The following is a 15,058-nucleotide window of genomic DNA, read 5'->3' as shown; positions in this document are numbered from 1 at the left end:
TAATTCCTCAGTGCGGTGATGCCAGTGGAGTTCATGTACTGTTGACAGAACACATAATTAAAACTCTGGCATCAGGAGCTCTGTGGGCAAGAGCTGGTAAAGCCAGCGGGTCCGGGGTTGGGACAGACAGACAGGGAGGGAGGCCAGGTCCCAAATGCGCAGCCGCGATACTCGTCTCAGCTGTAAAACGGGACGCTAACCCCTCCCTCCGTCCTTCCTTTCTTCCTTCCAGGAAGTGCGGGGAGGAACGCGCGGACCAGGTACGAGGAGGGGAGGGCCCAGGGCCGGCCTCAGCACCCTCCCCTGCCGGACTGCGGAGGGCAGGTGCAGAGGAACAAGGGAGGGGCCGGAGGACCGCAGGATTTAAGGCGCTGTCATGCCTTAAGTGAAATGTAATAAAGTGACTTAAAGGTTATTTTTTAAAGCCAGTTCAATAAGGTCATTAACGGAGATCAACTGTCGGCGGAGTGGCCCTCCCCTGGAGGCATTTCGGAGGGTGTAGACTGTTGCAGGGTGGTGTCTGGTTATCTGAAGGACAGGGATCCGGAATCCCGTCCTGTGGAGGTTGGGGACTGGGGTGTGGCAATCCTGAGACGTGGGCCTTCCCGACGCCTGCGCCTGTGGCATTCCGACATTCCAGGAGGGAAGAGGCCTATTACAATTCTGCCAGGCAGGGCTTCACTGCATTTCTTGTATGGACACGTCGGACTTTGTGCCCAGTGTGAACAAACATGGAATTGCCAGGAACGCAGCTGCGCCATAGCTGAAGGTATCCGGTCCTGCTTTGTTTGTAAATAGACCAAGGATTGTGCCCTGCTTGGGAAAACCGCGTCCCTCTCAGCAGACCCTGGGAGTCCGGCTGCATTTGGCGCTGTGACCATGGCCCCAGGCGACCCGAGTTTTTAAAAATTCTATGTGTAGGGCGCCTGGGTGGCTCAGTCGTTAAGCGTCTGCCTTCGGCTCAGGTCACGATCCCAGGGTCCTGGGATCGAGTCCCACATCGGGCTCCCTCCTTGGCGGGAAGCCTGCTTCTCCCTCTCCCACTCCCGCAGCTTGTGTTCCTGCTCTCGCTATCTCTGTCTCTGTCAAATAAATAAATAAAATCTTTAAAAAAAAATTCTATGTGTAGGCTGGTGATATTACCTGTAAATCCACTTCAGGAGACTAAAGGGGCGGTTATAAATGTTATTTTAAAAGGGTGTCAGGTCTGAGAGGGTGGAAAGTCGTGAAACTAGGAGAGAGGGTAGGGACCAGGTCCAGTCCAAGCCCTTCTCAGCTCCTGGGAACAGCCCCTTGTGAGCTCAGGCAGGTGTGCATTCAAAGCCTGACACTCAGGTCTGTTTTCTCATCCTCCAGAAGGGGACCCGGATGAGGAGACCTCATGTGAGCCCAGTGCTCTGCAGAATCCCGTGCACACTGCAGGTGTGCCAAGCCCTTTCCTGCCCACTGCCTTACCTCAGGACCCACCTCCAACCCTGCTCTAGAACGTGGGCCTGGGCCAGAATAGAAGGGAAGAGGAGAAGAGAGGAGAAAGGGGCTCCCTGGCCTGAGGCTCGGCTTCTGGCATTCCTTCCCGCGCCCTTCCCCATCCTGTCTTCTTCCCCCCTCCACTCCAGTACACTGGCCTCCAGGATGTTCCTGGAGACATCCCGCGGGTCTCTGCCCCAGGGCCTTTGCGCTTGCTAGTCACGCCCTCTAGAGCACATCTAGCGTGCTTCCATTCCAGCCTCATTTCCACGGTCCCCTCAGCCACCTGCTTCCTTCCATCTGTTTCTGGAACTTAATTCCACAGGCTTGTTCCAAATGCAAGGCGTCTGCACTTGCTGAGTTCACACCACCTTGGACACCTACCTCAGCAGGGCCAGCTTTGTTGGCTCTTCAGAGAGAGCAGTCCTCACTCCCACGTTGCCTTGTGTCCTGATTTCTGTCTTGGCATTTGCCATCTCACTCACGACACCGCCTGGCTTACATCTTTCTCACCGGCACCCCGGAAGTAGGGGAGGGCGTGTTGGGGCAGCTGCAGCCAAGTCCCTGGCACTCGGAACGGTGCAGGAAGAAACGAGGGAGCTAGCGATCCCTCTTGCAGCCTTCCACGGGAAGACTGATGCCTGCCTCACTTCAGGACCCACCTCCAGCCCGAAGGCCTTCACGGCTGAGCCTCAGTCCCTCCAGCAGAAACTGAGGCTAATGATGTCTCCTTGCTTCTCAGGGCTGGCCAGAGGGGAAAGCGAAAAGGAAAACAATGGCACATAGAGAGCTGCACAACAGGACGGGAGAGAGCTTTTCACACCGCCCGGATGGCGTCAGTGAGGCTGGGCATGAGGGGGCTGGACACGAGACGAGGGTCTCTAGGCTGGACTCCCAGCGTCCACACGCCCTGGCCCGGCTGTCTCCAGGAATCTAGCCCCCAAAAAAAATCATCTGAGGGGCACCTGGCTGGCTCAGTCGGTAGAGCACGCGACTCTCAGTGTCAAGTTGTGAGTTCAAGCCCAACACTGGGTGTGGAGCCAACTTAAAAAAAAAAAAAAATCTGAAAGGAGGATGAAGCAGGCCACCATTATCTACAAAGTCCACAAATGGGAAACAGCCCAACTGTCCAAGGATAGGGGATTTGCTACATAATAAATCATGATCCGTGTGGGCTTATGGAGAACGTGTGACCCCAGGGGAAAGCCCATCTGATGAAGGGAAAAGCAGCAGCCCCCTGGCGGGCCTTGTGGTTTCATCAGAGCGATCGGCGTTTCCTCGGGATGTCCAGTATTTTTTTTCTGTGCATGGTTTTCTGTACAGTCCAAACTTTACATGACGAACCCCAACACACATTAGAAATAAGTGCTGGGCCCCTTCCTGTCTCCTCTCCCACTGCCCCCCAACGATGACACAAGTCGCAGAGCCTCAGGGAACTGCAGAAGGGTTAGTATTAGCAAAGTTTTATTTCAATGTTTTTTCTGCTCATAAATGATTCTGAAAAAGCCCATATGCAAGAGGCGAACCCACCCTTGTCTAAAGGCAACATCAAGATCACGGAGAATGCTGCTCAGACGAAACCTCCCCTCTGCTGGGGTGCAGGCAGCATGAGGGGTGGGTCTGGGACAGAGGAATAAATACACATCGTCTCAGCTTGGCCATCAGCGCTGGTGGCCCGGGGTCCAGAGGCGGTCCACCAGACTGCCAGCCTGACAGACTGCCGGCCTGACAGACTGCCGGCCTGAATGCTCAGGTGTGTTGGGGAAGATGCTGAGGCTTCCGGAGGGCCCGCGTGCCCACCAGAGGAGCCCTCAGACAGGCCCCCCCCTCCTCCTCCTCCTCCAGCCCGGAGCGGGGAGAGCCCAGCTCCCTGCTGGCTGGGCTTGCCTGGGTCCTGGGGTGGGGGGCAAACTCTCACCCCCACGGCACCTGCCAAGAGGACTTTTTGGTGTTACTGTCATGTAGTGTCAGGTGCTGAGGCCTGGCTGTGGCCCTGAGCAGGTAGTGAGGGGTGGCAGGCGAGGGTCCCGAGGCAGTGGCTGGGGCGGTGGGGGGGGGGGGTGTCCCCTGGCATTTGCAGCTCTGGGCTGCCTGTACATTTGTGTTTATTTCTAGACGTGGTCTGCCCTGGGAGGGGTGGGTGGAGCATGGCGCTTGCAGCCTTGGCCTAGTAGTGTGTGGGTGGGTGAGTGGGGTGGTGAGAGGGGAGGGCCAGGGCCAGGGCCAAGCATCACTGGTAAGAACCAATGAGGGCCAAACAGGAACCCACCCGGAAGGTGGCTGGCGGCAGCCCACCTGTAACAGAACCCTGCTCCCAAAGGGGTCCCTCGGGGGCCAGCCCAGCGGGATACCCAGCCAAGCACAGGCAGGCCAGGCTAAACCCAGGGCCATAGTGGGAGATGTGGGGTAAGGAAGTGATGTTAAAAGAACAGTGGCGGGAGGTGTGGACAGGGCACGGTGAGTATGCGGGGCGGGCGCGTGCGAGCAGCCAGTGCCTGGCCCTCAGAAGGCGAAGCAGCGCTCCTTGGGGTGGCCCACACGGTCCAGGTTAGGCAGGCAGGCGTACTGGATCATGGGCGGGGGTCCACACATCAGTATCAGCGGCTCCTCCTCTGGAGGCGGGAGGTGGTCCCGGATCATCTCTTCGTTTACGAAGCCCTGGCTGTAGTCCCAGGCTGCGGGCGGAAGATCAGGTGAGTCCAAGTGTGGCCGCATGACTGCCCAACGACTGCCCACCTGCCCAAAACCCCTCCCCTTGACCGTTATACTCCTGTACCGTGAGTTTCTCCCTTCTTTCAACAAACACTGGAGAATGAAGAGGCTGATCCAAAGCAAACACTTGCTCTGGTCCCCTGCCCCAGCCTGGCTCGCCCAGAACAAAACAGCCAGTAAGCAATTAACAAAATGGCAATAGTGCATATGTATCAATATTTACTTTAAATGTAAATGGGCTAAATTCTCCAATCAAAAGTGACTGAGTGGATAAAAAACAAGACACGAAAACAGACATATAAATCCATGGAACAGAACAGAAAGCCCAGAAATAAACACATGATTATATGGTCAATTAATCTTCAATAAAGGAGGCAAGAATATCCAATGGGGAAAAGGCAGTCTCTTCAACAAATGGTGCTGGGGAAACCAGACAGCTACATGCAAAAGGATGAAACTAGATCATTTTTGTACACCATACACACAAAAAAACCCTCAAAATGGGTTAAGGACCTAAATGTGAGACCTGAAACTATAAAAACACTAGAAGAGAGCACAGGCAGTAATGTCTCTAATATCAGCCATAGCAACATTTTTCTAGACCGGTCCCCAGAGGCAAGAGAAATCAAAGCAAAAATAAACTATTGGGACTCCATCAAAATAAAAAGCTTCTGCACAGTAGAGGAAACAACCCACAAAACTAAAAGACAACCTATGGAATGGGAGCAGATATTTACAAATGATATATCAGATAAAGGATTAGTATCCAAAATATATAAAGAACTGATACAACTCAACATCCAAAAAACAAATAGTCCCGTTAAAAAATGGGCAGGAGACATGAACAGACCATTTCTCTAGAGACATCCAGATGACCAACAGACACATGAAAAGATGCTCCACATCACTCATCATCAGGAAATACAAAGCAAAACTACAATGAGATATCACCTCACACCTGTCACAGTGGCTAAAATAAAAAACACAAACAAAAATAAAAAAAAAAATACAAACACACACACAAAAAACCACAAGAGGTGTTGGCAAGGGTGTGGAGAAAAAGGAACCCTTGTGCATTGTTGGTAGGAAGGCAAACTGGTGCAGCCACTCTGGAAAACAGTATGGAGGTGCCTCAAAAAATTAAAAATAGAATTACACTACGATCCAGTAATCATGCAACTGGGTATCTACCCAGAGAATACGAAAACACTAATTCAAAGGGATACACGCACCCTATGTTTATAGCCACGTTATTTACAATAGCCAAATTATGGAAGCAGCCCAAGTGTCCATCAATTGATGAACGGATAAAGAAGATGTGGTGTGTGTGTATATAATGGAATATTAGCCATAAAATGAATGAAATCTTGCCAACTGCAACAACATGGATGGATCTAGAGAATATAATGCTAAGTGAAGCCAGTCAGTCAGAGAAAGACAAATACCAGATGATGTCACTCACACACGGGACTGAAGAAACAAAACAAACAAAGGGGAAAAAAAAACCCAGACAAACCAGAAAACAGGCTCTTTAACTGTGGAGAACAGAGAGATAGTTATCACGGGGGAGGGGGATGGGGGATGGGTGAAGCAGGTGAGGGGCTGAAGAGGACACCTGTCATGATGAGCACTAAGTGACGCAGAGAATTGTTGAATCACGTCATTGGACACCTGAAATGTCTAACACTGCACGTTAACTACACTGGAATTAGAAGGAAACAAACAAGACCTATCTACATGTTGCCTACAAGACACTCACTTCAGATGTTTGTAAGGACACATGCAGACGGAGAGTGAAGGGACAGAAAAAGATATTCTTTCCAAATGGAAATGAAAAGGAAGCGAGAGGAAGTCAGAGACAAAGATGGGCATTACATACAGGTAAAGAGGCCAATCTCACAAGGATATAACATTGGTCAATACTTACGCACCCAACATAGAAGTACCTGATTATATAAAGCCAATACTAACAGATCTAAAGGGAGAAATAGCAACACACTAATAGTAAGGGATGTTTTAAAAAGATTATTTATTTGAGAGAGAGAGAAAGGGAGCAGGAGGGAGAGAGAATCTGAAGCAGACTCTGCCCTGAGCACAGAGGCCGAAACGGGGCTCGATCCCATGACCTCGAGATCATGACCTGAGTTGAAACCAAGAGTTGGACGCTTAACTGACTGAGCCACCCAGGTGCCCCAATAGTGAGAGATTTTAATACCCTGCTTTTATCAATGGATAGGTCACCCAGACAGAAAAGCAATAAGGGAACATTGGCCTTAAGGAACACGTTAGAGCAGATGGACCTAACAAACATTTACAGAACGTTCCATCCAAAAGCACACACACATTCTGCTCAAGTGCACACCTCGCAGCTGTCAGAATGCCATCATCAGAAGACAGGAGACAAGTGCTGGCGAGGATGTGGAGAAAAAGGAACCCTTGTGCACTGTGGGTGGGAATGCAAGCTGGTGCAGCCACTCTGGAAAACCGTATGGAGGTGGTGCCTCAAAAAATTAAAGATAGAATTACACTGTGATCCAGCAATCCCACTTTTGGGTATTTACCTGAAGAAAATGAAAACATTAACTCAAAAACATTTCTGCACCCCATGTTCACTCACTGCTGCATTGTTTACAACAGCCAAGATAGGGAAGCAGCCGAAATGTCCATTAATGGATACGTGGGTAAAGACAGTGTGTTATAAATACTGTCAGGGAGCAAGATTTCCTGTCCCTTCAAGGTCCTTCTAGGTGGGCTAAGAATCAAATTGACATGAGAGAGATTAACAGGAGGAAATCAAATTTAATAGCGTACATACAGGGAATCCACACAGACACGGACATTCCAAAGACAGTCAGGCAAAATGGGGTATATATGTCATTCTGAACGAAGGAGAAGGGGGCAGGGGTCTGGGATTTCGGAGGAAAGGAATGCATTTCACAGGGTGATAAGAAGAGCAGATGTTTGGTAAGTAGATGTTTGCCCTACCCTACAGACGGATCACTCAGGTAAAATTTACCTCTGTTAATAGCCCTTATTCTGGGAAAGACCGCCAATTTAGATTCTTCTGTATAGTTAAGGAAGGGATCAAAGTTTCTCTTGAGCTCAGCAGGGTCTCAAGTGCCTCTAGCTCAAGATAATCCACATGCCAAAGTGGCACATTCAGCGCGGTGGGGGGGGGGGAGCGGCGGTCCTGAACCCCTTCAATACAATGGAATATTATTCAGCCATAGAAAAGAATGAAATCTTGCCATTTGTGGCAACATGGACGGACCTTGGGGGCATTATACTAAGTGAAATGAGTCAGACAGAAAGTCTAAATACCGTATGAGCTCACTTATATGTGGAATCTTTAAAAAAACAAAACAACAAAACAACAAAACCAAAAAACCCAAGCTCACAGATACAGAGAACAGACTGCTGGTTGCCAGAGGTGGGGGGGCGGGGGGCAGGACGGAGAAACAGGTGGAGGTTTAAGTCTATTTTTAAGAAATTGCACGGGACTAAGCTATATTTGCTAGTGTGTAAAATGTGCAGGTATAGAAGATAGCTCAATTTTACCAGGATTTTTTTTAGATAGTGTATTTTTCTTTATACATGTACCGAAGGTGGCTTTGTGGGGAAACGCAGGTCAGCTGTCTTTGCCACGTGAGCTCACCCCACTCCCCGTTCCTTCACTGCCACACTAGCCCAGCCCACCTGCTACCATGACCTTTTCTCAGCACGTAGGATTGAAGTTTATACTTAATGTTGTAGCACTACCGCGACTCCTCTTGAACTGTGGCTCAGGGTAATAATAAACCTAAGTGTGAGATGCGAGACCACCCGCCCAAAGTCCTCCTTGGTGGGTAACTGGTTGCTGCTCAAACGGGTCCCCAAGAGGCAGCACTCCAGTGGCGGCACTGCCATGTGTCACCACCAGGGGTCAGCGCCGGCCCCTCCCCCGCGGGCCACAGGGACCAGGCTGCCCTCCATGCGCCCCCGCAGGGAGGAAACACCAGTTTCCCACCTTTGATTGAGACAGGGATACAAAAGAAACATTCCTTTCTTTGCTGTTGGAAAAGGAGCAACTCCCCTTCTCGTTGGCCCTGCCAGACCTCCCTGCCTGACCCTACAGCTGGCCTGTGAACAGCGGGGAGGTGTGTGTGTGGGGGGGTGACCAGCACGGGTCCACTCATATGTGCATTTTTGGCCATGAGTACAGTACTGTCAATATATTTTCCTTATGATTTTGTTAACATTTTCTTCTCTCTAGCCCAGTTTATTGTAAGAATACCACATGTGTGACATACAAAACAGGTGTTGTTAATGGATGGTTTGTGCTCTTGGTAAGGCTTCTGGTCAACAGTAGGCTATGAGTGGTTACGTTTTCGCGGAGTCAAAGTTCTATGCGGATTTTCAACTGCACACGGGGGTCAGTGTCCCGAATCCTGGCGTTGCCCAAGGTCAACTGTGCTTTGTTTCTCCCTGGTCTCACTAACCACTTGCTACTTGACTCTGTAACTTGCTAGTAAGCTTGTTTCCTGTTCACCCGCCCCCACTAGAACATCAGCTCACGGGGCCAAGCCAGCTTCAGGAACAGAGTGGACAAGGCGCCTGGTTCAGATGGGCTGGTCCAGGACGGCTGGCCAGCGACAGATCTCGGGGTACTGCTGTCAGGTCCACAATCCAACCAGGCCCACCCATAGCTCTTGGCCAGGAGGCCCAGAACCCAGCTTGATCACCCCAGAAGGACGGCTCCTCTCTCGGGGATGGGTCCAGATGACGCACTCATGAGACGGATGCCCATCCCTAGACCCCATCTGCTCAGTTCTAGGGGAAGCAGAGGTGGGGTGTCCCCACACCATGGTTGAGCCCTGGGGAACTGTGGGCCCCAGGAGGAGGGGGGAGGCAAAGCAAGGGCAGGGTGGCCGATCACACACTGGGGCCCGTAAGGGTGCTTCGAAAATGTCCAGTTTCCAACATTTAGAAGTTTCCCGTGGTGATGCAGGTCCCTGCTTCTCTTGAAAAGTAGAAGGGCCTGACCGACAGGGCTGCAGCCACACAGAAGGACTGCACCACTCGGCCAAACATCATCAGTGTCACAGACCAAGAAGCCTGAGCTACTGCTTTTCTCACAGCAAAGAAGAAATTGAGGTATTTCTTGTACCCACATCTCTACCTACAGCAGGAGAATGAAGCAGAACTTAACTCCCAGAGGGCAGCCTTGTTTCAGGCTTGGGAGGCAGCCCTCACTCGCTGCTCCTGCGGGACCTTGGCATGGGTAGAAGGAGGGTCGCTGTAGGTCAGCCCGGCCCCCAAGACCCAGGGAGAAAACAGTGTAACAGGCCTTACGGGGTACAAACCGCATAGCGGGCGCAGCTGCCCCCACCCCCCCCCCCCCGCAGTGACCCTGCTGACCTGCCCCAGAGTGAGCCCCCCACCAAGGGCAGAAGGCCAGCTTGCTTTGTCCAGCAAGGGCAGAAGGCCTTGGGCTCTGGAGGAGGATGCGAGCTCAAGTCTCGGCTCTGGTGTTTTCTAGCTGGGGGTTGTGGGACACTTACTTCTCCTCTCTGACCCCTCCTTCATCTGTGAGATGGGGTCACACCACCTCCCTCTCCCCAAACCACCCTGAGCACCATCGGAGACCAAGCGAGTCGAAGGCCCAGCACCCTCACCCAGCCCAGCCCACCCAGCGCTTCTGTCTCTCACCTTCAGGGGCCTTGTCCACGGTGTACCAGAGCTTGAAGCGAGCAGAATGTTCGTTCCTCAGTTCCTCCAGCTCGGGCCGCAGCAGGATGTCCTTCTCAGTCTGGGGAGGCGGGGGGGCGGGGGGGGGGACAGGGCCCAGAGGTCAGGAGGGACTGCCCTTGGAGACACTCGTCGCCCAAATGGCTCATCATCCCGCCCACCGTGGGCCACACACTTGGCAAAGCTTGCAGGACAGCAGCCTGGCGGAGCTGACCCAGACTCCTGGAAACGTGCGCCCCGTTCTGCCCATCTCGCCCGAGGAGCGGCTCGAAGCTGCAGATGATGTTCATTACAAATGGCGTTTGCAGATGGTTTCTACCACTGTGGGGACACGTGCCCCCATATAACGGGTGGAGGAAGCAAACAGCTGAACACAGGTGCAGTCAACTACAGAACAAGGAAAGACCGAAGCAAATAGGCCAAAACCTGCGCAGTGCCTGTCCCACTTAAAATAGCAGTTGATTCTGGTGACAGGTCCCCCATCCCTCAGATAAGCCTCCTTACATTCTGGTATCTTGGGTTGCACATCCTTAAATCGGGAAATGCAGGCAACTAGTCCCCAAATCACACCTGCTCCTTCCACAGTCTCACCTACGCTGTGGCCTACAGCTCCCCACTCTCTGCTCCCACCAGCTTCATCCAGTTGGCTCCATGTGGCCAGTCCTTCAGCCTGGTGTCACCTCCTCCAGGAAGCCTTCCTAGACTCCCCAGGGGCATCAGCGACCTGCTCCTCACATGGCCCCTCTGACCACAGGCCTCTCTGCCTCATGAGTCTCCAGGTCACTCCCAGATAGAAGGGGCTCCTCGGGCCAGTGGCAGCGTGATGGACTTCATGGGACTGTTATAAACTGGGGGCCAAAGGGCTCTGTCAACCAGAAGGGATCGCCTACTCACAAAACACTACTGAGCCCCTGAGCTGGGGCAGCATGGCCCTCCCCAGGGAGGCAGACCTGGGGGAGGTGGGATGCATTTTCTCTGCTCCCACGGGACCTCGACACGCTCAGCGAAAGGGGCTACTGGCGGGCGAGTCACAGCAGGGACTGAGCAGGAAGGGACGGATGATTTGAAGCCACAACAATTAATATTTCCTGAGTATCCACTGCGTGGAGGGGGGTCTTGCTGACGGGAGGGACTGACCCAGCTCAAGGTGTACTTGTTCTCACAAGGGCCCTAAAGGTCTGGTTTCTCAGCGTTCCCCTCCAGGAACTGGGCTGCAGGCAGGAGGCATGAGTCTCTGCAGGTCCCAGGGAGGAGGATGTTGATTGTTTCTTCCATTTCTCTTCTTTTCTTTTTTAAAGTAGGCTCCGTGCCCAACAGGAAGCCCAATGCAGGGCTTGAACTCGCAACCCCGAGATCAAGACCAGAGCTGAAATCAAGAGTTGGACACTTCATCGACTGAGCTGCCCAGGCGCCCCTCGTTTCTCCCATTTCTCAGGGGGGCAGTGGGCCCCTCCTGCCCTGATCGAGTGAGGACAGGGCCAGGGCTCAGGCTGGACAAGCTCTGCGTAAAAAATGCCAAAATATGGAGGTAAAGAAAAATCCCCTGATAGTCTTCAGAGATAACAAGCATTAGGATTTTTTGTGTATCTTTTAGACTTTGCTTTCTAATAAGTACATATACTTTCTTTTTAACAAAAATGGGATCAGAGGACACATGCCACCTTGTCACCTGCTCTTCCAAGGTAAGAACATGTCACAGACCCTCCACGTGCCATCAGCCTCCGAGCGCCTGCGCTTCCCTTACCAGCTGCCCAGCTTTGCCCTGGACAGAGGGACCATCTGTTCTCCACCGAAGGGCATTTAAATAGTTTTGAACACCCTCCTTCATAAACAGTGTCTCTCTGCCCATCCTCACTGCCCTACCAATTCCTCAGATAAATCTCAGAAAGTGGAGTTCGGGGCAGAAAACTCCACATGGGTAAGGCATTCGATACACACAGGTTTCAGTCATTCACACACCAGAATGGCACCCAACACCATCCCTCTTCCTACGCCTTTGCCGGCCCTGGGTAATAACCATTTAGTCTTGGCCAATCAGATGGATGGAAAGTAAATCTCATGTTTTATTTACTTATGTATTTACTTTAAAGTTCATTCATTCATTCATTTTTTTTTTTTTTTTAAGTAATCTCTATGCCCAATGTGGAGCTCGAACCCATGACCCCGAGATCAAGAGTTGCGTGCTCTTCCGAATGAGCCAGCCAGGTGCCTGTATTTTTTATTACTTAAAAAAAAAAAGGTAAGTTTGTCACTGGCTCTAGTTGTATCTTATTAGTCTGAAAAGACTCTTTCTATATTGGTGATGAGGTATGGATTTTTCCCGGAGTTATTTATCAATCTTATTTGTAAGGTTTTCTCGTTTGTAAGCCAATGGGCTCTCCTTTCGTGTCTTGCTTACATTGCCCATCCTCCTTCATTCATTCAGTACTCCTAAAAATGCGCACCTAGCCCCTCTAAAGCTTCACTTTCCTACATGTACATTTTTTTTTAAAGATTTTTATTTTATTTGACAGAGAGAGACACAGTGAGAGAGGGAACACAAGCAGGGGGAGTGGGGGAGGGAGAAGCAGGCTTCCCACCAAGCAGGGAGCCCGATGCGGGGCTCGATCCCAGGACCCTGGGATCATGACCTGAGCCGAAGGCACACGCTTAATGACTGAGCCACCCAGGTGCCCCTCTGTGTGTGTGTGTGTGTGTGTGTGGTGTGTGTGGTGTGTGTGTGGTGTGTGTGGTGTGTGTGTGTGGTGTGTGTGGTGTGTGTGGTGTGTGTGTGGTGTGTGTGTGGTGTGTGTGTGGTGTGTGTGTGGTGTGTGTGTGTGTGGTGTGTGTGGTGTGTGTGTGGTGTGTGTGGTGTGTGTGTGTGTGTGGTGTGTGTGGTGTGTGTGGTGTGTGTGTGTGTGGTGTGTGTGTGTGGTGTGTGTGGTGTGTGTGGTGTGTGTGTGTGTGTGTGGTGTGTGTGGTGTGTGTGTGGTGTGTGTGTGGTGGTGTGTGTGTGTGTGTGTGTGGTGTGTGTGTGTGTGTGTGTGTGTGTGTGTGTGTGTGTGTGGTGTGTGTGTGGTGTGTGTGGTGTGGTGTGTGTGGTGTGTGTGTGGTGTGTGTGTGTGGTGTGGTGTGTGTGTGTGGTGTGTGTGTGGTGTGTGTGTGTGTGGTGTGTGTGGTGTGTGTGTGTGTGGTGTGTGTGTGTGGTGTGGTGTGTGTGGTGTGTGTGTGGTGTGTGTGTGTGGGTGTGTGTGTGGTGTGTGTGTGGTGTGTGTGGTGGGTGTGTGTGTGTGGTGTGTGTGTGTGGTGTGGTGTGTGTGTGGTGTGTGTGTGTGGGGGTGTGTGTGGGGGGGGGTGTCTGTGTGGTGTGTGTGGTGTGGTGTGTGTGTTTCTGTGTGTGTTTCTGTGTGTGTGTGTGTGTTTGTGTGTGTGTGTCTACACATACATGTATATTTTTAACCTAAACCTCATTTTACCGGAGGGTTAAAGTAGGGACCTGCCCTGCATTTTCCAAATTCATAGCAACTAACCCGACACTCCTTTCATCCCTCTCCTCGGGTTGAAATGCCACCTGCAAAGCCTTGTATATACTTGGGCCTGTTTCTAGGCCAGTGCTGCTCAGCGGAACTTTCTGCAATGATGGGGATGGGAATGTTCTAGATCTGTTATCCCAGACAGTAACCACGAGCCACAGGTGGCTACAGAACCCATGAAACGTGGCTAGTAAAACCAGGAAAGTGAGTTGTAAATTTTCGTTAATCCTCATTAACTTAAATGTAAATAGCCACATGTTCTAGCATGTTCCAGCACAGTGTAGACTTTCCATTATGTTACCAGAAATGCTTTAAGTCCAGTAAGCCCAGCTGCCACGTGTGGCTCAGGAGCCACGGTTCCCAACACTGATGCTTTAGTGGCACCATCCAGCAGGCTAGATTCATCCTTCTTATTCTTTCTTCTCAAAACTTTCTTGGTTGTGCACGGACACTTGGTCCTCACATAATACTAACACCTTCTCTGCTTTTTTTTCCCACTCTCCTGCCATCACGGGGACACACTGCAACTTCCAAAGGCTATGTGACTTGCCACACTGCCCCAACCGAATGCAAAAAAAAAAAAAAAAAAAAGAAAGAAAGAAAAAGGTATGGAATCCAGCTGCTTCTAGTAAGCCAGACATTAGAAAGATCTGTAAACATGTGAAACGGGACGATATTTTCTAAAATAGTTATTTTTCATAAAATACGCTCTGGCTCAAGTTCCGGTCCCACTACTTCCTGTGAGCCCGGCCGGTCAAGCACCTCTCTGGGTATCTGAGCTCAGAGCTATAAAGTAAGCAATTCCACCACCCTGGCTAGTGAGCTAACAGGCCTGAGGATGCCCTGTACCGGCGACACAAGAGTGACAGCCTCCAGAGACTAGCCCAGCAGCACCAAGTGGAACCGCCATCCCCCCACCCCACCCCACCCCACCCGCTTGGAATTACTGGCTCTTCCCACCCACCCCGGGGCCTCATCAAAGCCACCTCAGTTGGCTTCAGGGCAGTATCCTGCAGTTGTGGGAGTCCAAGGACCTTACAGATGAACGGGACAGAGCCTGGGCCAGAGGGGCCCTGGGACAAGCTGACCTGAACCGTATCTGAGAGGCGCAGCAGGCCTGAGCGCGGCCCCCACGCTGTTGGGGGAGGGGTGTCTCACCATGGCCTTCCCCCAAAGGGGTGTCACTTTGCAAAATCCACATACTCACTTCATAAAACACTAAACCTAGAAAGACCCTTGGGGTGACCTTGTTTCATCAGCTAATTCCACAGTGAGGGAGCGGAGCCCAGAGAGGGAAAGTGGTCTTTCCAAGGTCACACAACAAGCCAGGGCAGACAGGCGGTAGGGCAGGCATGGGCAGGAGGACATGCACTCGGGAGTCAGAGAGACCAGGTCCAGAGCCGGCCCCAAGACCCCCAAGCTCAGGGCCTGCCTGCAGCTGTGCTCGCGGCCCCTCTGTTAAGGACTGGCCCCTCTGGCTCCAGGCCAGCCCCAGCCCCAGCCCAGGCCAGCATTCTTCCACTTCACCGCTGGGTTCCTACCTCTGTTTGTGGGCCGAGTGCTGAAGTTCAGAGGAAGCAGCCAGGGAGCAAATCCCAGGGTGGGGGGTGCTCCACGGGTCTCACCCCCTCGGCCCCCGA

General features: G+C 51.8%; 1 protein-coding gene across 1 annotated transcript in view; it reads right to left on the bottom strand.

The window, feature by feature from the left end:
• Positions 1–2,914: 2,914 nt before the first annotated feature.
• LOC113922645 (NADH-cytochrome b5 reductase 3) overlaps positions 2,915–15,058 on the bottom strand; it is a 28,836-nt gene continuing 16,692 nt past the window's right edge. Inside the window, exons 8-9 of the mRNA XM_027594797.2 lie at positions 9,868–9,967; positions 2,915–4,142 (exon numbers count right to left, since the gene is read on the bottom strand). Of these exons, the coding sequence (XP_027450598.1) occupies positions 3,970–4,142; positions 9,868–9,967 (273 nt within the window). The 3' untranslated portion in view covers positions 2,915–3,969. The remainder of the gene's footprint in view (positions 4,143–9,867; positions 9,968–15,058) is intronic.

This window comes from Zalophus californianus, chromosome 9, assembly GCF_009762305.2.
Source record: "Zalophus californianus isolate mZalCal1 chromosome 9, mZalCal1.pri.v2, whole genome shotgun sequence".
Classification (NCBI taxonomy): domain Eukaryota; kingdom Metazoa; phylum Chordata; class Mammalia; order Carnivora; family Otariidae; genus Zalophus; species Zalophus californianus.
The sequence above is the reverse complement of the archived record's forward strand: the minus strand, read 5'-3'. Positions and strand labels throughout refer to the sequence as shown.